This window comes from Macaca fascicularis, chromosome 15 (assembly GCF_037993035.2).
Source record: "Macaca fascicularis isolate 582-1 chromosome 15, T2T-MFA8v1.1".
Lineage (NCBI taxonomy): Eukaryota > Metazoa > Chordata > Mammalia > Primates > Cercopithecidae > Macaca > Macaca fascicularis.
Genome location: NC_088389.1, coordinates 15,097,212 through 15,117,575, shown reverse-complemented (window position 1 = coordinate 15,117,575; position 20,364 = coordinate 15,097,212). Strand labels below are relative to the sequence as shown.

General features: G+C 52.3%; 1 protein-coding gene across 37 annotated transcripts in view; it reads right to left on the bottom strand.

Annotated features, from left to right (window-relative positions):
* Positions 1-1,065: 1,065 nt before the first annotated feature.
* The window catches only part of KYAT1 (kynurenine aminotransferase 1), a 44,142-nt gene continuing 24,843 nt past the window's right edge, over positions 1,066-20,364 (bottom strand). For 6 of the 37 annotated variants that reach the window (XM_045373877.2, XM_045373878.3, XM_074016325.1 and 3 more), the window contains 12 exons: positions 14,905-14,963; positions 11,480-11,627; positions 6,104-6,253; positions 5,937-6,023; positions 5,576-5,704; positions 4,736-4,856; positions 3,982-4,058; positions 3,764-3,853; positions 3,465-3,651; positions 3,300-3,379; positions 1,686-1,772; positions 1,066-1,589 (listed from right to left, as the gene is read on the bottom strand). In XM_045373877.2, coding sequence (XP_045229812.2) covers positions 1,530-1,589; positions 1,686-1,772; positions 3,300-3,379; positions 3,465-3,651; positions 3,764-3,853; positions 3,982-4,058; positions 4,736-4,856; positions 5,576-5,704; positions 5,937-6,023; positions 6,104-6,253; positions 11,480-11,627; positions 14,905-14,957 — 1,269 coding nt within the window. In that variant the 5' untranslated portion in view covers positions 14,958-14,963 and the 3' untranslated portion in view covers positions 1,066-1,529. Of the gene's footprint in view, positions 1,590-1,685; positions 1,773-3,299; positions 3,380-3,464; positions 3,652-3,763; positions 3,854-3,981; positions 4,091-4,735; positions 4,857-5,575; positions 5,705-5,936; positions 6,024-6,103; positions 6,254-11,479; positions 11,628-14,904; positions 14,964-15,157; positions 15,302-15,852; positions 15,946-16,374; positions 17,020-17,174; positions 17,288-20,364 lie in introns of those variants that run through there. The other 31 variants (XM_045373875.3, XM_074016318.1, XM_074016319.1 and 28 more) reach the window with 19 other exon arrangements.

Sequence of the window (20,364 nt, the reverse complement as noted above, 5' to 3'; positions counted from 1 at the left end):
CAAGGATTTTAGGAATTCTTTACTAAGGACCGGGGCAAAGACCTAATATGTATTTTATTATAAGATATATTCCTATCAGCTCACCCAGTTAAACATGATATGAGCCAAACCCATGTGCTTGCTATGCAAATGCAACTTCGAGACCAGGCCCCTAACACCACCTTCCAACGAAATTCAGGAGCTACTATTGCTATCCAGTGAGACTCAATCGGAGCCAGCTAGAAGGCCTGGCCTGGGCACACCACTTCACCTCACCTCCAGAGGGCTTTCCTCACTTGTGAACTGGAGATAACTCAGGTCTCAGTCTCAGAGGGCTGTGTAAGATAATGTGCGTCCGAGTGCCTGGCAGGTAGGGCGTGCACGATCAACATTCAGTCCTCCTCCTCCTGAGAATTATTTAAGTCCCGGGTCCTCCTGGCCCCCACTGTGCTGTTCTCTCACCCCTGTGGGAATGTCCATGTCTTCCTTGTCACAAGCCCCAATCCTCTCCACACACACACACACACACACACAACACCCTCACCCCACCCACCACACCCAGCACCAATAACTGCTACCATCAGATTAATATGAGAGGCCAGGTATGGCGGCTCACGTCTGTAATCCCAGCACTTTGGGAGGCCGAGTCGGGTGGATGACCTGAGGTCAGGAGTTTGAGACCAGCCTGGCCAACATGGTGAAACCCCATCTCTACAAAAACACAAAAATTAGCCGGGTGTGGTGGCGGGTGCCTGTAGTCCCAGCTACTCAGGAGGCTGAGGCAGGAGAATTGCTTGAACCCAGGAGGTGGTGGTTGCAATGAGCCGAGATCATGCCACTGCACTCTAGCCTGGGTGACAGAGTGAGACTCTGTCTAAAAAACAAAGACAACAACAACAAAAAAGATTAATAGTAAGGAATTCATTTGGGGGCCTTGGGTGCTAGGCCTGGTTGTGCCACTAACTATGTGACTACAGAAATCATTTGTACAAAGTTGTGGGGGTGTCTGAGGTTCTCCCGGGCATTCTTACCAAGTTAGATCAGCCATCAGCTCGAGTGTGAAACAGAAAGGAAATGTCAGAAGGATTTGAATAACTTAAACATTTTATTATGGATGAAAAGGAGTGGCTTGAGCACTCAAGTCTAAAGGCAAATCCCCAAGGCCAAGATGAGCCAGGAAAGGTGAGGTTATGCCTGAGCCTTAGCAGGGCCCATGCAGGGCTGGGATGTGATCGATACACGGTGGGACTCTACTGTTGGTCTCGGCCAAGCCTGGAGAGACCAGAAGCAACCCAAGACCCTACAAATCCACCTACAGAGGAGCCGAGAGAGGCCCAGGTCAGGCCGCCCTCACCTTTCAGACAGGAGGCACTTGGTTCTCTAAGATGAAGAAGGGCGGCTCCCACCCAGAACATTCTGTGTCACAGAGAAGAGGTTTCCCAACAGCATCTTCCCCGACCCGGAAATGTCTGAAACCTGGACAAAGACAGACACCCAAGAGTATCTCTGCGGGCAGGTGGGGATGTCAGGGCCAAGGTATGACTTCAGGGCTAGAGCTCCGCCTTCCACTTCCGCAGCTTCTCGTCCATGGCCTGGAGCGTGGCTTCATCCTGCACCAGCACAGATTAGTCCCACACTCTCCCCATGCCCCCAGCAGGCCTTGGGAAGCTCTGGGAGGTCTCTCTTCCCCCAGCCCCGCCCTTTACCTTCACAAAACAGAAGCGGATATAGTGGTCAAAGTGCTTCTGATGTGGCACACTGCAGAAGATGGAGACAGGGATGGCCACCAAGCCCTGGGGAGGAGGAAGGACATGTCTCAACACGGCTTCGTGGCCCAGCAGGCCTTGGCCCCGGAGGGGACAGACAGGTTCCCACAACCAGGAGAGGAAGGAGAGTTAGCTCCAATCCTGCACCTAGTGCTGCATCAAAGTCACAGGAAAAAGGCCGGGCGTGGTGGCTCATGCCTGTAATCCCAGCATTTTGGGAGGCTGAGACGGGTGGATCACCTGAGGTCCGGAGTTCGAGACTAACTGGCCAACATGGCCAAACCCCATCTCTTAAAAATACAAAAATTAGCTGGGCGCTGTGGCGCATGCCTGTAATCCCAGCTACTTGGGAGGCTGAGGCAGGGGAACTGCTTGAGCCCAGGGGTGGAGGTTGCAGTGAGCTGAGATTGTGCCACTTCACTGCAGCTTGGGTGAAAGAGAGAAAATCCGTCTCAAAACAAAAACAAACACAAAGTCAGAGGAAAAGGATCCCGGAACGCCGTTCCAAGTCCTTCCCTGGGCATAGAGGGCAGACAGACGCTGAGAGAGGGAAGCTCACCGAGCAGGTCAGGGCAGAGCCAGAGAAGAACAAAGCCTTAGAGTCACAGATCGAACCTGGATGGACCTCAGAGTTAATGGTCCAGCTCCTCACTGTACAGATGGGAAGACGGAGATCCAAAGAGGCAGGAAATCCTGCCAGCCCACACAGTATCTCTGTGCAAGTGAGAAACAGGTTCCTTGGGCCAGGCATGGTGGCTCACGCTTGTAATCCCAGCACTTTGGGAGGCCAAGTGGGGTAGATCACCTGAGGTCAGGAGTTGGAGACCAGCCTGACCAACATGGTGAAACCCTGTCTCTACAAAATTACAAAATACAAAAATTAGCCAGGCGTGGTGGTATGTGCCTATAATCCCAGCTACCCAGCTACTTCGGAGGCTAAGGGAGAAGAATCACTTGAACCCTGGAGGTGGAGGTAGCAGGGAGCTGAGATTGCGGCCCTGCACTCCAGCATAGGCGACAGAGTGAGACTGTCTCAAAAAAAAAAAAAAAAAAAAAAAAAAAAGGCTGGGTGCGGTGTCTCACGCCTGTAATCCCAGCACTGTGGGAGGCCGAGGCAGGCAGATCACAAGGTCGGGAGATCAAGACCATCCTGGCTAACACGATGAAACCCCATCTCTACTAAAAATACAAAAAAAATTAGCTGGGCGTGGCGGCAGGCGTCTGTGGTCCCAGCTACTCAGGAGGCCGAGGCAGGAGAATGGCGTGAACCCGGGAAGCGGAGTTTGCAGTGAGCCGAGATAGTGCCACTGCACTCCAGCCTGGGCGACAGAGCGAGACTCCGTCTCAAGAAAGGCGAAAAGAAAAGAAAAGAGAAGAGAAGAGAAAAGAAAAGAGAAAAAAGGCTCCTCGTTCTTTTAAGTGGATACAACCCTGCCCCAAGGTTCACGGCAGAGGCAGACTAGGATCTGGCCCAGGAGCCTCTTGCCTGGGCACCCTTGAGCAGCACACAACCTGTGAAACCACACATGGCTGCACGGCAGAGGCCCAGCCCACCTTGTTCTTGATCATCCACTTGACAAAGCGTCTGTCATAGGGCTCATCCACAGCTCCAGGCAAGTCAGGCATCTTCCTCTCTGGGAGACAGAGGCCACACTGAGCCCCCTGCAGCCTGCAGCCTCCAGCCCCTGCGCCCTGCCCAGAGCGGCCAGTCTCACTCACTGAAGTCTGAGATGTCTGTGATGAGGAAGTAGCTGCCCTGGGGGACGACGGGCTTCAGGCCCACTGACTGTAGGCTGCGTACCATGTGGTCCCGGCAGCGCTGCATGGCCTGCGGGAACTGCACAAAGTAGCTGCTGGGTTGGCCGAAGAGCAGCTGCTCCCGCTCAAAGCTCTCGGCTACTGCGGCCTAGGCAGGGCAGACAGACACCCAGACAGATTAGCTGTTCCCTGACGCGGGGGCCAGCCTGGGCTCTTTCATTGTCTCCCTGCTCCCCCATGGCGTCCCCTGCCCTCTTCACCTGGCTCTGCGTGGGGCAGTGGAAGATGGAGTTCTGGTGCACGGTCCGCAGGTGCTTCATGATGTGATCTGGACCCAGGACCCAGCCCACCTGGAGCAGGAGCACAGGTAGTGGGGGAGGTCCTTCCAGGCCTGGCTAAAGCCTTCTTCATTCCCAGGCCCACCTCACTTGCCAAGGATCTTGCAGGGGCTGGTGACTTCCCACCCTCAGCAACTCACCTTCCAGCCAGTGGCGCTGAAGGTCTTGCCGGCGCTGCCGATGGTCAGGGTCCGTTCCCACATGCCAGGGAGGCTGGCTGCCCAAGGCCGAACAGAGCAGCTGCTGAGACTGGGGTGAGGGGTAAGGGGAAGGGTGGTGGTCTGGACCCCAGGGGGCACCCATAGGCTCTTGACTTCCTGGACTCCTCTACATACTAAGCTATTTGCAGAATTTCTTTCTTTCTTTTGTTCTTTTTTGAGATGGAGTTTCGCTCTGTTGCCCAGGCAGCAATGCAATGGCACCATCTCAGCTCATTGCAACCTCCGCCTCCCGGGTTCCAGTGATCCTCCTACCTCAGCTTCCTGAGTAGCTGGGACTACAGGCACGCACCACCATGCCCAGCTAATTTTTGTACTTTTAGTAGACACGGGATTTCACCATGTTGGCCAGGCTGGTCTCGAACTCCTGACCTCCAGTGATCTGCCAGCCTCAGCCTCCCAAAGTGCTGGGATTACAGACATGAGCCTGTAATCCTATGCCCAGCATAGGATTTCTTTGACCTCATCCTTTCGACAACCAGGGGGGCAGATGCTATTGTTTTTTGTTTTCCTGTGTACTCTGGGAGGCAAAGGTCACAGGATCTGCAGGGCTCCAGAACCCTGGGTTCTAACTACCAGGTTTAACTACCTGAGAGTCGCCTGCGCTGACTCTCAGGTGGGGTCAAGGCCCTGCCACCAATGTGCAGGGGAGGGGCCCTGGGCAGGCTTGGCTCACCAATGCTGATGTGAGGATGCCCATCGTAGACCATCCACTGGTAGACTTCATCAGTGATACACACCACATCATGCTGCTGGCACAGGCTGGCCACCAGCTCCAGCTCTTCCCTGGAGAACACCTGTGGATGCCCAAGGAGAGCCCAGACCTGCAGCTGAGACCATCCCCAGAACACAGCTGCGGCCAGTGCGGTGGCTCACGCCTGTAATCCTAGCACTTTGGGAGGCCAAGGCGGGCAGAACACTGGAGGTCAGGAGTTTGAGACCAGCCTGGCCAACATGGAGAAACCCCGTCTCTACCAAAAACACAAAAATTAGCTGGGCATGTTGGCAGGTGCCTATAATCCCAGCTACTCAGAAGGCTGAGGCAGGAGAATTGCTTGAACCCAGGAGGCGGAGGTTGCAATGAGCCAAAATCACGCCACTACACTCCAGCCTGGGAGACAGAGCGAGACTCCGTCTCGAAAAAATGAGTAAATGGCGAATACGGCCAAGCCCAGTGCTATGGGCTGTTCCATACCATTGCACTGGATCCCTGCAACAATGACCCACGAGGTCAGTTCCCTCAGGTTCCCACGTTACACATGAGATACTTTGAGAAGCATAGTCACTATTCCATGGTCACTGGGAAGTGATGGGGGCTCCCAGCCCAGTTCACTGTTCCAGCCCTCAGGCCTTCCCTGGGTATTCCTGCCCCTGTCCTGGGACCTCTGGAGCCTTGGTCCTCAGAGCTCATTGTGTGTGGCCCTCCCACACGGAGGCCCCACAGCAGCAACTCAGTAACGGTGCAGGAGACATGACTAGCTCTGCAGGGGGCCAGGGAAGGAGGTCCCTCCAGTACCTTGCCCAGGGGGTTGTTGGGGGTGTTGAGGACCAGGGCTTTGGTGCGTGATGTGAATTTGCTGGCCAGCTCCATGGAGTCCAGCTGCCAGTTGCTGCTGGAACCCAGTTCTCCATTCTGGATGGGACCCTGCAAGGTGGCAGGGGCGGCACCACTTACCCACCTGACGTGCAGCTCTTCCCCCAGCATCCATCCCCACCTTCTCTCCCCTGGGATCCCAACACACACACCTCCCCTCTGCCCTCCCAGCTTAGGGGAACTGGCTTCCTTCACTTCCTTCCTCCTGTTCCAACGCCCAGGGTCCAACTCAGCCCGTGCCTTGGATCCCTCTGCCCATCCATCCTCTACCTAGCATCCTTACCGGCTTCAGGGGCACAAACACAGGGCGACCCCCTGCCATCACTGTCATGGGCTCGTAGCAGTCAAAAAAGGGTTCGATGATGATGACCTGATAGAAGGTTCAAATCCGCTGGAGTCAGCACGGCCCTGACCTCTCGGTCCCACTCAGCCCAAGTCTTGCCCACTCACCTCATCTCCTTCGTCCACCAGGGCCTGGAAGGCTGTGAACAGGGCCCCATAGCCACCGACAGTCACGAGCACATTCCTGAGCGGGTCCATCTCCTGACCCAGAAGCTTCCCAAAGAAACTTGCCAGGACCTTCGTCAGCGGTGGGTAACCCTGCCAGGACAGCGGGGGTCAACTGTCCAGCTCAGCCGGGCCCATCCTCCTGCCCAGCTGTATCCAGGCAGTTCTAGCACCTTCCAGCAGCAAGCCTGGGGCAAAGTCAGATACTGGTAGCCTGGGCCCCAGGGGACATGGAATAGATTAGCTTTCAACACGCTGGATTTCTCTACACACCAAGCTATTTGTGGGATTTCTTTGATCTCATCCTCGCAGCAACCCAGAGGCAGGTGCTATTGTGATCCTGTGTACTCTGGGAGGTAAAGGTTACACAATCTATATGGTCCCAGACTCCAGGGTCCCAACCACCAGGCCTGCACTGACTCAGATATACGCTCTTCCATCTCCTCCACCAGCATTTGCCACAGCGCCTGTTCTGTGCCAGGCCCGGAGCCCAGGGTGGGGATTCAGCAGAGAACCAGAGGAAGTGTTTGCCTCCATGAACCTCAGTCCAAGAGCCCGCGAGGCAGTAGAAACTCCCCACTTTCCACATCTCTAAGTTTAAGAAGTATGGCCGGGCGCGGTGGCTCAAGCCTGTAATCCCAGCACTTTGGGAGGCCGAGGCGGGCGGATCACAAGGTCAGGAGATCGAGACCACAGTGAAACCCCGTCTCTACTAAAAATACAAAAAATTAGCCGGGCGCGGTTGTGGGCGCCTGTAGTCCCAGCTACTCAGGAGGCTGAGGCAGGAGAATGGCGGGAACCCGGGAGGCGGAGCTTGCAGTGAGCCGAGATCGCGCCACTGCACTCCAGCCTGGGCAACAGCGTGAGACTCCGTCTCAAAAAAAAAAAAAAAAAAAAAAAGTTTAAGAAGTATGTTTGTCATGTTTGTGCCCACCTGATCCTCCCAGCAGCTTTGCAGGAGAGGTTTTTTTTTTTTTGTTGTTGTTGTTGTTTTTGAGACAGGGTCTCACTCATGTCACCCAGGTTAGAGTGCAATGGCACAATCGTGGCTCACTGCAACCTCCGCCTCCTGGGTTCAGGTGATTCTCCTACCTCAGCCTCCCAAGTAGCTGGGACGACAGGCACGCGCCACCATGCCCGGTCAATTTTTGTGTTTTTAGTGCAGACAGGGTTTCACTATGTTGGCCAGGCTGGTTTTGAACTTCTGACCTCAGGTAATCCGCCTGCCTTAGCCTCCCAAAGTGCTGGGATTACAGATGTATACCACAGCGCCTGGCCTGATCCCCACTATTTGACAGGTAGAAAAATAGAGACCCAGGCCGGGCGCGGTGGCTCAAGCCTGTAATCCCAGCACTCTGGGAGGCCGAGGCGGGCGGATCACGAGGTCAGGAGATCAAGACCATCCTGGCTAACACGGTGAAACCCCGTCTCTACTAAAAAAAATACAAAAAACTAGCCGGGCGAGGTGGCGGGCGCCTGTAGTCCCAGCTATTCGGGAGGCTGAGGCAGGAGAATGGCGTAAACCCGGGAGGCGGAGCTTGCAGTGAGCTGAGATCTGGCCACTGCACTCCAGCCCGGGCGACAGAGCGAGACTCCGTCTCAAAAAAAAAAAAAAAAAAAAAAAAGAAAAATAGAGACCCAGAGAAAAGAAATTACTTGTCTAAAGTCACACACAGTTGAGGGTCAGGAACCTCATGTTGCAGCTTTGGAAGCACCCCTTTTTGAGAAGAAGATTAGATCCAGAAACTTGTTTGCTGAGGACACTTTTTTTTTTTTTTTTTTTTTTTTTTTTTTTTTTTTTTGAGACGGAGTCTCGCTCTGTCGCCCAGGCTGGAGTGCAGTGGCCAGATCTCAGCTCACTGCAAGCTCCGCCTTCCGGGTTCCCGCCATTCTCCTGCCTCAGCCTCCCGAGTAGCTGGGACCACAGGCGCCGCCACCTCGCCCGGCTAATTTTTTGCGTTTTTAGTAGAGACGGGGTTTCGCCGTGTTAGCCAGGATGGTCTCGATCTCCTGACCTTGTGATCCGCCCGTCTCGGCCTCCCAAAGTGCTGGGATTACAGGCTTGAGCCACCGCGCCCGGCCGAGGACACTTATAAAATTCTCAAAGTGAAACCCCGTCTCTACTAAAAATACAAAAAATTAGCCGGGCGTGGTGGCAGGCACCTGTAGTCCCAGCTACTCGGGAGGCTGAGGCAGGAGAATAGCGTGAACCCGGGAGACGGAGTTTGCAGTGAGCCGAGATCACACCACTGCACTCCAGCCTGGGCGACAGAGCGAGACTCTGTCTCAAAAAAAATACAAACAAACAAAACAAAACAAAAATACTCAAGGCTAAGCCAAGTGATCAAAACCTTGTCTAGAACTTAACTCAGTAACTCACTAAACCAGATTTGGCCACACAAAAATAAAAATTTTCTGTACAACAAAAGGCACAGGCCAGGCACAGTGGCTCACTCCTGTAATCCTAGCACTTTCGGAGAATGAGGCAGGAGGGTTGCTTGAGGCCAGTTTGAGAACAGCCTGGGCAACACAGAGGGACTCCATCTCTACTGATGGAAAATAAAAAAATTATCCAGGTGTGGTGTCACATGCCTGTAGTCCCAGGTACTCGGGAGGTTGAGGCAGGAGGATTGCTTGAGCCCAGGAGATCAAGGCTGCAGTGAGCTATGATCACACCAGTCTGGGTAATAGAATTGAGACTCTGTCTCAGACAATAAATTAATTAATTAAATAAAAATAAAAGGCACCATGAGCAAAGTTAAAACAGGAAGAGAGAAATATTGCAACATAAAAGAAAGAAGTAACATATTTAATGAGGCTGGGCACAGTGGCTCATGCCTGTAATCCCAGCACTTTGGGAGGCTAAGGTGGGAGGATTGAGCCCAGGAGTTTGAGACCAGCCTGGGTAACATAAGGAGACCCTGTCTCTACTTTGTTGTTGTTGTTGTTGTTGTCACCCTGGCTGGAGTGCAATGGCGCCACCTCAGCTCACTGCAACCTCCACCTCCCGGGTTCAAGCGATTCTTGTGCCTCAGTCTCTCAAGTAGTTGGGATTACAGGCGCCCGCCACCACACCCATCTAATTTTTATTAGAGACGGGGTTTCACCATGTTGGCCAGGCTGGTCTTGAACTCCTGACCTCAGGTGATCTGCCAGCCTCAGCCTACCAGAATGCTGGGATTACAGGCGTGAGCCACCATGCCCGGCCCCTGTCTCTATTAAAAAAAAAAGAAAAAAGAAAGAAAAGAAAAAGCAGCAAGAAAAAGATACATATCCAGATGGTTTTTTTTTTTTTTTTTGGATCAAAGAAGGAACTTTACAACCAACTCTGAGACCAGCCTATTGGCAGGGATGTAAATGAGTAAACCTTACTGGAAGGCAATTATTTACTTAGGTGTTAATTTTTGAGACAGGATCTCACTATGTTGCACTGGCCTCAAACTCCTGGGCTCAAGCGATCTTCCTGCCACAGACTCCCAAGTAGCTGGGATTACAGGCACACACTATTTCTTAACAATATCCACCTATTGTATTTATAAATTTTTTTTTTTTTTTTTTTTTTTTTTTTGAGACGGAGTCTCGCTCTGTCACCCGGGCTGGAGTGCAGTGGCCGGATCTCAGCTCACTGCAAGCTCCGCCTCCCGGGTTCATGCCATTATCCTGGCTCAGCCTCCTGAGTAGCTGGGACTACAGGCGCCCGCCACCTCGCCCGGCTAGCTTTTTTTGTATTTTTTTAGTAGAGACGGGGTTTCACCGTGTTAGCCAGGATGGTCTCGATCTCCTGACCTTGTGATCCGCCCGTCTCAGCCTCCCAAAGTGCTGGGATTACAGGCTTGAGCCACCGCGCCCGGCTTTTATAAATATTTATAGCCTTTCATTCGCTAGTTTTACTTCTAGGAATTTGTCTTAGAGAAATGCACATGTATACAAAGATGTCCACACAGGGAAATTTGCCGTAGCACTGCTTATGATACTGAGATAGCAGAAGCAGGCCATCAGTGCAGGGATGCTTAAATACATTATGGCACATCTAGGCAACAGAACAGTATGCAGCCATTAAAAAGAATGAGTGCGGTTGAGTGCAGTGGCTCACGCCTGTAATCCCAGCACTCTGGGAGGCCCAGGTGGGCGGATCACGAGGTCAAGGGATCAAGACCATCCTGGCTAACATCGTGAAACCCCATCTCCACTAAAAATACAAAAATTACCTGGGCGTGGTGGTGCACGCCTATAGTCCCAGCTACTTGGGAGGCTGAGGCAGGAGAATCTCTTGACCCTGGGAGGCGGAGGTTGCAGTGAGCTGAGATTGCGCCACTGCACTCCAACCTGGCGACAGAGGGAGACTCCGTCTCAAAAAAAAAAAAAAAAAAAAAGAACGAGGGCGCAGTGGCTCACGCCTGTAATCCCAGCACTTTCAGAGGTTGAGGTGGCAGGATCACTTGAGCCCAGGAGTTTGAGACCAGTCTGAGCAACATGGTGAAACCCTGTCTCTACAAAAAATACAAAACAAATTAGCTGGGCAAGGTGGCGTACCCCTGTTGTCCCAGCAACTCTACAGGCTGAGGTGGGAGGATAACATGAGCCCCAGGAAATGACATATCATGTGAGCCGCAAGAGGTAGAGGCTTCAGTAAGCCGTGATCATGTCACTACACTCTAGCCTAGGTGACAAGAGTGAGACCCTGACTCAAAGATAAATAAATAAATAAATAAATAAAATTAGCTGGGCATGGTGACGCACACCTGTAGTCCCAGTTACTCCAGAGGCTGAGGTGGGAGGACCACTTGAGCCTGGCAGGGTCGAGGCTGCCGTGGACCATGATCGCGCCACTGCATTCCAGCCTGGATAACAGAGTGAGACCCTGTCTCAAAAAAGAAAAAGGAAAAAAGAACCACAGTTCTAATCCAGGTACTGTCGCGTATTTACTACGTGGTCCTTTCCGGAAAAAGTTTGGATTTAGAGTGTAATCCAAATAGTAGCTTGTCTTTCAGGACTTGGTTTAAGTGTCACCTCCTCCAGGAAGTCTTAGCGCATCTCTCCAGTCCCCTCCCCAGGTTTCGTTCCCTCTTTCTCACTTCCACGGTATCCCACCCTCCTCCATCACGGCACATAGCCACTGCCTGTCATTACTGGTTTCTTGTCTGCCATCCCCACTAGACCATAAGGCACAGGCTCTGGGACAGAGGACACGCTCAGTAAACACTGAACTATGGTCACACAGAATCCCCTGGCTCTGTCCCCTGAAGCCTGATGCCTGTGTGGGCTTGATGTCCAGAAAGCCCCATCCCCCAGTGCCTCCAGGGAGACGGGGAGACTCACAAATGCCTTGGTGTACTGGTTGAGCATGAAGTCTCCACTGACAGCATGCTGAAAGGCTTCCACAGCAAAGCCTGGGGGCGGGAAATCCGGGAAGCCCTGGCCCAAGTTCACGACGTCATGCTCACTGGCCAGTTTGACAAACTCCACCCTGGGTAACAAACGGAGAATCAGCACCAGACCAGCCCTACATGGTGACCTGGACTTTGGCCTGTTTAGAAAAACTGGACAATTGGCCGGGCGTGGTGGCTCACGCCTGTAATCCCAGCACTTTGGGAGGCAGAGGTGGGCGGATCACCTGAGGTCAGGAGTTTGAGACCAGCCTGGCCAATGTGGTGAAACTCTGTCTTCACTAAAAAGATAAAAGTTAGTCGGGCATGGTGGCAGGGGCCTGTAATCCCAGCTACTCGGGAGGCTGAGGCAGGAGAATCGCTTGAACCCCGGTACTGGAGGTTGAAGTGAGCCGAGATCGCACCATCACACTCCAGCCTGGATGACAAGAGCGAGACTCCGTCTAAAAAAAAACAAAAAAACAAAAAACCACACGCAAGAAAAACAAAAACTGGAAAACCAGCGACTGTCCTAGCCTGAAGAGCTGCCTGAGTGCCACAGCTGATCCCCTGTATTGAGATTAGTCAGTCAGGCACACTGATGATCACAGGAGTCAGCCCAGGGGCTTTCCAGGTTCTTCCACCACGTCCCATAGGAAGAAAGCATCTTTCTTTCTTTTTTTTTTTTTTTTTTGAGACAGAGTCTCGCTCTGTCACCCAGGCTGTGCAATCTCGGCTCACTGCAAGCTCCGCCTCCCGGTTTCACGCCATTCTCCTGCCTCAGCCTCCTGTGTAGCTGGGACTACAGGTGCCCGACACTGCACCTGGCTAATTTTTTGTATTTTTAGTAGAGACGGGGGTTTCACTGTGTTAGCCAGGATGGTCTCGATCTCCTGACCTCGTGATCTGCCGTCTCAGCCTCCCAAAGTGCTGGGATTACAGGCGTGAGCCACCTCGCCCGGCCCCCCCTTTTTTTTTTTGAGACAGAGTCTCACTCTATCCCCTAGGCTGGAGTGCAGTGGCACAATCTCAACTCACTGCAACCTCCGCCTCCCGAGTTCAAGCGATTCTCATGCCTCAGCCTCCCGAGTAGCTGGGATTACAGGCGCCCGCCACCACGCCTGGTTAATTTTTGTTTTTTTTTTTTTTTTTTTTTTTTGAGACGGAGTCTCGCTCTGCCGCCCAGGCTGGAGTGCAGTGGCCCGATCTCAGCTCACTGCAAGCTCCGCCTCCCGGGTTCACGCCATTCTCCTGCCTCAGCCTCCCGAGTAGCTGGGACTACAGGCGCCGCCACCTCGCCCGGCTAGTTTTTTTTTTTGTATTTTTTAGTAGAGACGGGGTTTCACCATGTTCACCAGGTTGGTCTCGATCTCCTGACCTCATGATCCACCCGTCTCGGCCTCCCAAAGTGCTGGGATTACAGGCTTGAGCCACCGCGCCCGGCCGTTTTTTGTATTTTTTAGTAGAGACAGGGTTTCACCGTGTTAGCCAGGATGGTCTCGATCTCCTGACCTCGTGATCCGCCCGTCTCGGCCTCCCAAAGTGCTGGGATTACAGGCTTGAGCCACCGCGCCCGGCCAATTTTTGTATTTTTAGTACAGACAGAGTTTCACTATGTTGGCCAGGCTGGTCTCGAACTCCTGACCTCAGGTGATCCACCCGCCTCAGCCTCCCAAAGTTCTGGGAGTACAGGCGTGAACCACCACACCCGGCCAAGAAATCATCTTTGCATCATCAACCCTGTGCAGCACAAACATGGAATGGAAGCTTCATCCTTCTTGGTGCAATCTACTGCAGTATTTCCTGTCCTGTCCTATCCTACTCTATTCTTTCCAAATACTAGTTGAGACTCCCTGTACAGATTGCATGACTCCTCCTTGGATTTGTCAACAGCACAGTTAAACGCGCTGCTCATACAACCTTCACAATGGCCTGTGAGGCACATCCTGTTCCTGGACCACTGTGGGGATAAGGAGTGGAGTGACTTGCCTAAAGCCTCCCAGCTAGTACAAGGCACAGCCAGTCAGCCTTTCTACTTCCACCTCAAGCAAAGTTTTATGCTCTTTACCCTACTCTGGGCAGAACAGGGCCCCACCAGCCCAGGCACACATCATCTCTGGACCCATAATCGTCTGTTCTGGCTCTGCCTGGTTGCCATCTCTCTAGGTGGGAGAAAGGCTGGGAAGCTGGATGAAGAGGCTGGTATGTGGTTTGGGGCTAGTTTGGAGCAGAGTCAAGACTTGGCTGAGTTGAATTTGCATACCAATAAATATGTCTAAAATGTGTCATTTTGGGCTGGGCACGGTGGCTCACACCTGTATTCCCCAGCACTTTGGAAGGCCGAAGCAGGCAGATCCCTTGAGGTCAGGAGTTTGAGACCAGCCTGGACAACATGGTGAAACCCCATCTTCTCTAAAAATATAAAAATTAGGGCCAGGTGCGGCGGCGCATGCCTGTAATCCCAGTACTTTGGGAGGCTGAGGCGGGTGGATCACAAGGTCAGGAGTTCGAGACCAGCCTGGCCAACATGGTGAAACACATTCTCTACTAAAAAAAAAAAAAAAAAATTAGCTGGATGTGGTTGGTGCACTCCTGTAATCCCAGCTACTTGGGAGGCTGAGGCAGGAGAATTGCTTGAACCCGTGAGGGGGAGGCTGCAGTGAGCCGAGATCATGCCACTGCACTCCAGCCTGGGCAACAGAGTGAGACTCCATCTGGGGGGAAAAAAAAGAAAAAAAATTAGCTGGGCATTGTGTTGCACGCCTGTAATCCCAGCTACTCGGCAGGCTGAAGCAGGAGAATCATTTGAACCTGGGAGGCAGAGGTTGCAGTGAGCCAAGACCGCGCCATTGCACTCTAGCCCGGGCGACAAGAGCAAAACTCCATCTCAAAAATAAAATGAAAAGAAAACAAGTCAAAAAAGAAAACAATATTAACCTCTGCAAATGTCTGGCGAAGATCCGACTATATCTTACTTGCTTATCTTACTTATCTTAGGGTATCTGACTCTGCACCAAGTGAGAAAGAAAGTCATCCCTGGAAAGCGCTTAGCCTGGCGCCTGGGTAAATGGCTTTGGACGGCATGTCACTTTCTCCTCCCCAGTGCTCTCCAGGTGGGTATACTTCTTCATTTTGCAGCTGGGGACGTGAGGCTCAGAGCAGGTATGTCACCTGTCCTAGTGCCACAGTCATGCAGGAGAAAGCTGAGATTTGAACCAAGCCTGCTCCCTCGGGCCCTGCCTCTCCTGAGCTGTGGCTAGAATCTGGCAGTCTGTGTACCGCCGCCATCCGGGGTACTGCTGAGTTGCTGTGAACCCACAGATGGCCAACCCATGCCCGAGGGGACACCCACACACCTCCCCAGCTCAGCTGGCTCACCAGGGGTTGTGGTCGATCCCGTCTAGCCTTCGGGCCTGCAGCTGTTTGGCCATGGTGAGCTGGAGACGAACAAGTGGAAGGTCAGAGATGGAATCTGTCTGGGTGCAGCGGTCCGGGCTTGCGCAAAGGAGGGACAGCTGCTTTCAGGCCACAGCCCTACCCTGTCTGCTCCCAGGAGGGGGCAGAGATCAGAGCTCGCAGAAGGGCAGGTTTCTGCCTGCCTCCCAAGCCTGTTATGTTCCAACACCCTCACCTGGCTCCTCCCGACTCCAGCAGCCTCCACCTCCCCAACCTGCAGGGGCTGCCTGGCGCCTGTCCAGTGGAGGCTTCTAGCCCTGGCTCCACGTGTCCTGAGACAGAGCCCTGACTTGGTCAGGTTAGTCTGACTCAGGAAGGGCTGAGGGTTAAGGAAGAAGAGCAGGAGGTCAGTGGAGCAGAAAGGGAGGATAATGGCAACAGTGACAGCAGCAGCCTCCACTTACAGAGGTCTTGCTAAGCACTTCCATTTCATTCCCAGAATGACCTGGCCAGGCCCATCTTATCAATGAGAAAACAGGAATTGGAAAACAGGCTGGAGGGTGCAGGGGAGGGAGTGATGTGTTTAAGGCCACACAACACACCCACTCAGACTTAGGCCTGTTGGACCCAAGGCCATGTCCTAACTCTGAGGGAGGCACTAATCCAGTCCTGGGAGAGTTCCAGGGTCCTGGCTCCCGGCTCGCCCCCTCCCCTCCCAGTGTTCCTCCCAGGCCAGCTCCCTACCCAGCCACCGGTGTGCAGAAACTGGCCAGGGACTGGGTGCAATGGCTCATGCCTGTAATCCCAGCACTTTGGGAGGCTGAGGCAGGTAGATCACCTGAGGTCAGGAGTTCGAGACCAGCTGGCCAACATGGTAAAATCTCATCCTTACTAAAAATACGAAAATTAGTTGGGCGTGGTGGCATGCACCTGTAATCCCAGCTGCTCAGGAGGCTGAGGCCTGAGAATCACTTGAACCTGGGAGGCGGAGGTTGCAGTGGGCCAAGATCATGCCACTGCACTCCAGCCTGGGTGACAGAGCAAGATTCCATCAAAAAAAAAAAGAAAGAAAGAAAGAAAGAAAGAAAGAAACTGGCCAGACCTGAGAGCCACCAAACTCAGGTCCTAACCCGCCTTGGCTGGGTGACCCTAGATAGGTAATTTGGCTCCTCCTGTCCTCAAAATCCCTTCAACACCAGAGACCTCGCATGGGCTTTGTGGTCTCTGAGGAACCTTCTGTCCCTATGGGTTTGCCAGTCCCAGATGGCTGGTGGGCCGTGGAGCCGGGGATCCAACATTCTTCTCAGCTGCCTGCTGTGGCCAATAGTGAACCCTGGCTCAGGATTTTGCTCGGTTCCACCTCGCTCAGTTCCCACTGCACTCTCACCAGAGGTGCCACAACAGTGTCCATCTAACAGATGAGGACACTGAGGCTCAAAGAGGCTCACGTACCTGCCCAAGGTCAGAGGAGAAGCTGGCAAGGACCTGGTCAGGGTGGCAGCCACAGTAATCTCAACACCAGGCCCCCCTGTCCTGAAAGGGCCTTGGGGACCATTTGAGTAAGCGCCAGGTCTTCCATAGCCCAGGAACCCCATCATGCCTGGCTCAGTTGACATGTATTGAGCCCTTACCATGTACTGGGTTCTGGGCTGGGCACAGGGGATCATGGGAAGCAGCACCCTACAGCGCCCAAGCCGATTATTCAGATGCAGAGCTACAAGTTCTAGACTAGAGAAGCAGGGGCAAGGGAGAAGCACACATCCAGGCTGCAGTTAAAGAGGGCCCCTGAAAAAGAAGGCTCATGCACAGCTTTGAATCCAGGAACGAGCCAGACCCCAGAAGCCCCAGGCCATGCAGGTGGCAGAGTATTGGGGTTAGGGCACTTACAGTCTGGCGCAAGCACCGAGCGAGTGGGGCTCCAGCCTTCCTTCCCCGAAGGGGCCCCACCAGGTACACAGAGATGGCTGCTGCAGTCCTGAACATGCCTCCCAGAGCTTTGGGGCACTGCAGACTTCTCCAGGGGCAGAGGAGAAGGGAGGAGACAGCCCTGGCCAGAAAATGCCTCTGAGCTCAGGACTTGGGTACCCCCCTACAGCTCTAACAATAACAACAACAATATGGTCATTGTGTGCCAGGAATAGCATCAAGTGCTTTGCTGCATGATTATCTGACTCCGTCGTTGCAACAACTCTGTTGCTCATGCACACTACACCCCCCAGCAACCCAAGGGACCCTTTCAAAACACAAATCACCTCTAATTAAACAATGATCCAGGAGAGGATCACTGATAGCACGGAATATCACCAAGAGCATAAACCAAACACGTTCTGACTCTGGAAACACACGCACCACCTGCAAATTATTCCTGCGGTAAAAGTGGCCCTAAATTAGATCACACTGTTGAATGACTAAAATACAAGGACAGAAGAACATGTTAAATACATCATGGAGATGCAATCAACAAATTCAAGCAGGGCAATGTGTCTCACACCTGTAAACTCAGCACTTTGGGAGGCCAAAGCAGGAGGATCTCTTGAGCCCAGGAGTGTGAGACCAGCCTGGGCAACATACTGAAACACCGTCTCTACAAAAATACAAAAATTGACCAGGCGCAATGGTGCACACCTGTAGTCCCAGCTACTGGGGAAGCTAAAGCGGGAGGATCACTTGATCCTGGAGAGGTCAAGGCTACAGTGAGCCCTGATCCCACCCAGTGCACTCCAGCCTGGGCGACAGGGGGAGGTATGTCTCAAAAAAAAAAAAAAAAAAAAATGCCAGGCGTGGTGGCTCATGCCTGTAATCCCAGCACTTTGGGAGGCCGAGACGGGCAGATCACGAGGTCAGGAGATTGAGACCATCCCGGCTAACACGGTGAAACCCCGTCTCTACTAAAAATACAAAAAATTAGCCGGGCGTGGTGGTGGGTGCCTGTAGTCCCAGCTACTCGGGAGGCTGAGGCAGGATAATGGCATGAACCCGGGAGGCGGAGCTTGCAGTGAGCCGAGATCAAGCCACTGTACTCCAGCCTGGGTGACAGAGCGAGACTCCGTCTTAAAAAAAAAAAAAAAAAAAGTCAATGCCTGAGAAAGAAGAAAAAAGTTGAAGAAATCACACTGCACAATTTGGAAGCTTAATACAAACATACAGGAACCAAGAAAGTATGATACTGGCTTAAAGACAGATATATAAGTCAATTGAATAGAATTGACAGTCCAGAAATAAACTCTCACATTTATGGACAATTCCTATTTGATAAGATGTAAGAAACTCAAATGGGGGCCAGGCGCGGTGGCTCACGCCTGTAATCCCAGCACTGTGGGAGGCTGAGGCAGGTGGATCACTTCAGGTCAGAAGTTTGTGACCAGCCTGGCCAACATGCTGAAACCTCATCTCTACTAAAAATACAAAAATTAGCCAGGCATGGTGGTGTGCCCTGTAATCCCAGTTATTGGGAGGCTGAGGCAAAAGAATCACTTGAACTCATGAGGTGGAGGATGCAGTGAGCTGAGATTGCACCACTCACTGCACTCCAGCCTGGGTGACAGAGCAAGACTGTCTCAAAAAAAAAAAAAAAAAAAATTGGGCGGTCAGGTGTGACTCATGCCTGTAACACCAACACTTTGGGAGGCCAAGGTGAGAGGATCATTTGAGGTCAGGAGTTCGAGACCAGACTGGACATTATGGCAAAACCCCATCTCTAATAAAAATACAAAAATTAGCTGGGCGTGGTAGCACATGACTGTAGTCCCAGCTACTTGCGAGGCTGAGGCAGGAGAATCGCTTGAACCTGGGAGGCAGAGGTTGCAATGAGCTGAGATGGTGCCACTGTAGTCCAGCCTAAGCAACAAAATGAGACTCTGTCTCAAAAAAACAGGTGGGGAGGCCGGGCGTGGTGGCTCATGCCTGTAATCCCAGCACTTTGGGAGGCTGAGGTAGATGGATCACCTGAGGTCAGGAGTTCGATACCAGTCTGGCCAAAATGGTAAAACCCCATCTCTATGAAAAATACAAAATTAGCCGGATGTGGTGGTGTGTGCCTGTAGTCCCAGCTACCCGGGAGACTGAGGTAGGAGAATCACTGGAACCCAGGAGGCAGAGGTTCAGTGAGCCAAGATCACGCCACTGCACTCCAGCCTGGGCGACAGAGGGAGACACCGGCTCAAAAAAAAAAAAAAAGTGGGGGGGGTTGGGGGTGGGAAATAATCTTTTCAACAAACGAACAAATGGTGCTAGGACAACTAAATATCCACGTGTAAATGAATGAATTTGGGGCTGGGCGCGCCAGCTCATGCCTGTAATCCTAGCACTTTGGGAGGCCGAGGCAGGTTGATCACAAGGTCAGGAGTTCAAGACCAGCCTGGCCAAGATGGTGAAACCCTGTCTCCACTAAAAACACAAAAAATTAGCCAGGTGTGGTGGCGGGCACCTGTAATCCCAGCTACTCAGGAGGCTGAGGCAGAGAATTGTTTCAACCTGGGAGACAGAGGTTGCAGTGAGCTGAGATCACACCACTGTACTCCAGCCTGGGAGACAAAGCAAGACTCCGTCTCAAAAAAAAGAAAAAAGAAAAGAATGAATTTGGACTTCTATCTCACGGAATACACACATATACATTTTTCATTTTCTTTCTTTATTATTATTGTTTTGAGATAGGGTCTCACATTGTCACTCAGGCTGGAGTGCATTGGTACCTTCTCAGCTCACTGCAGCCTCGACTTCCTGTGTTCAAGTGATTCTCCTGCCTCAACCTCCTGAGTAGCTGGGATTATAAGTGTGTGCCACCATGCCTGGCTAATTTTTGTATTTTAATTAGAGACGGGGTTTTGCTATATTGGCCAGCTGGTCTTGAACTCCTGGCCTGAAGTTGTTCTGCTCCTGACAGCCTCCCACAGTGCCAGGATTGCAAGCATGAGCCACTGTGCCTGGCCAGCTCAGGCTGTTCTTGAACCCCTGGCTTCAAGTGATCCTCCTTCCTCAGCTTCCCAAAGTGCTGAAACTACATGCGTGAGCCATGTGCCCTGCCCCATATACTAAAATTAATTCAAAGTGAATCACATAACTAAATGTATGAACTAAAACAATAAAACTAGAAGAAAACAGGAGTAAATCTCTGTGACCTTGGCTTTCTCAGACATAACATCCAAAGTATACACAACAAAAGAAAAAATAAACTGGACCTTATCAAAATTCAGAACTTTTGTGCTTCAAGAATACCCATTAAGAAAATGAAAAGACAGCCCATGGAATGGGAGGAAATATCTGAAAATCATAAATCTGAATGTTTCCAGAAAAGATACACAGGCCAGGCGCGGTGGCTCACGCCTGTAATCCCAGCACTTTGGGAGGCCGAGACGGGCGGATCATGAGGTCAGGAGATCGAGACCATCCTGGCTAACACCGTGAAACCCCGTCTCTACTAAAAATACAGAAAATTAGCCGGGA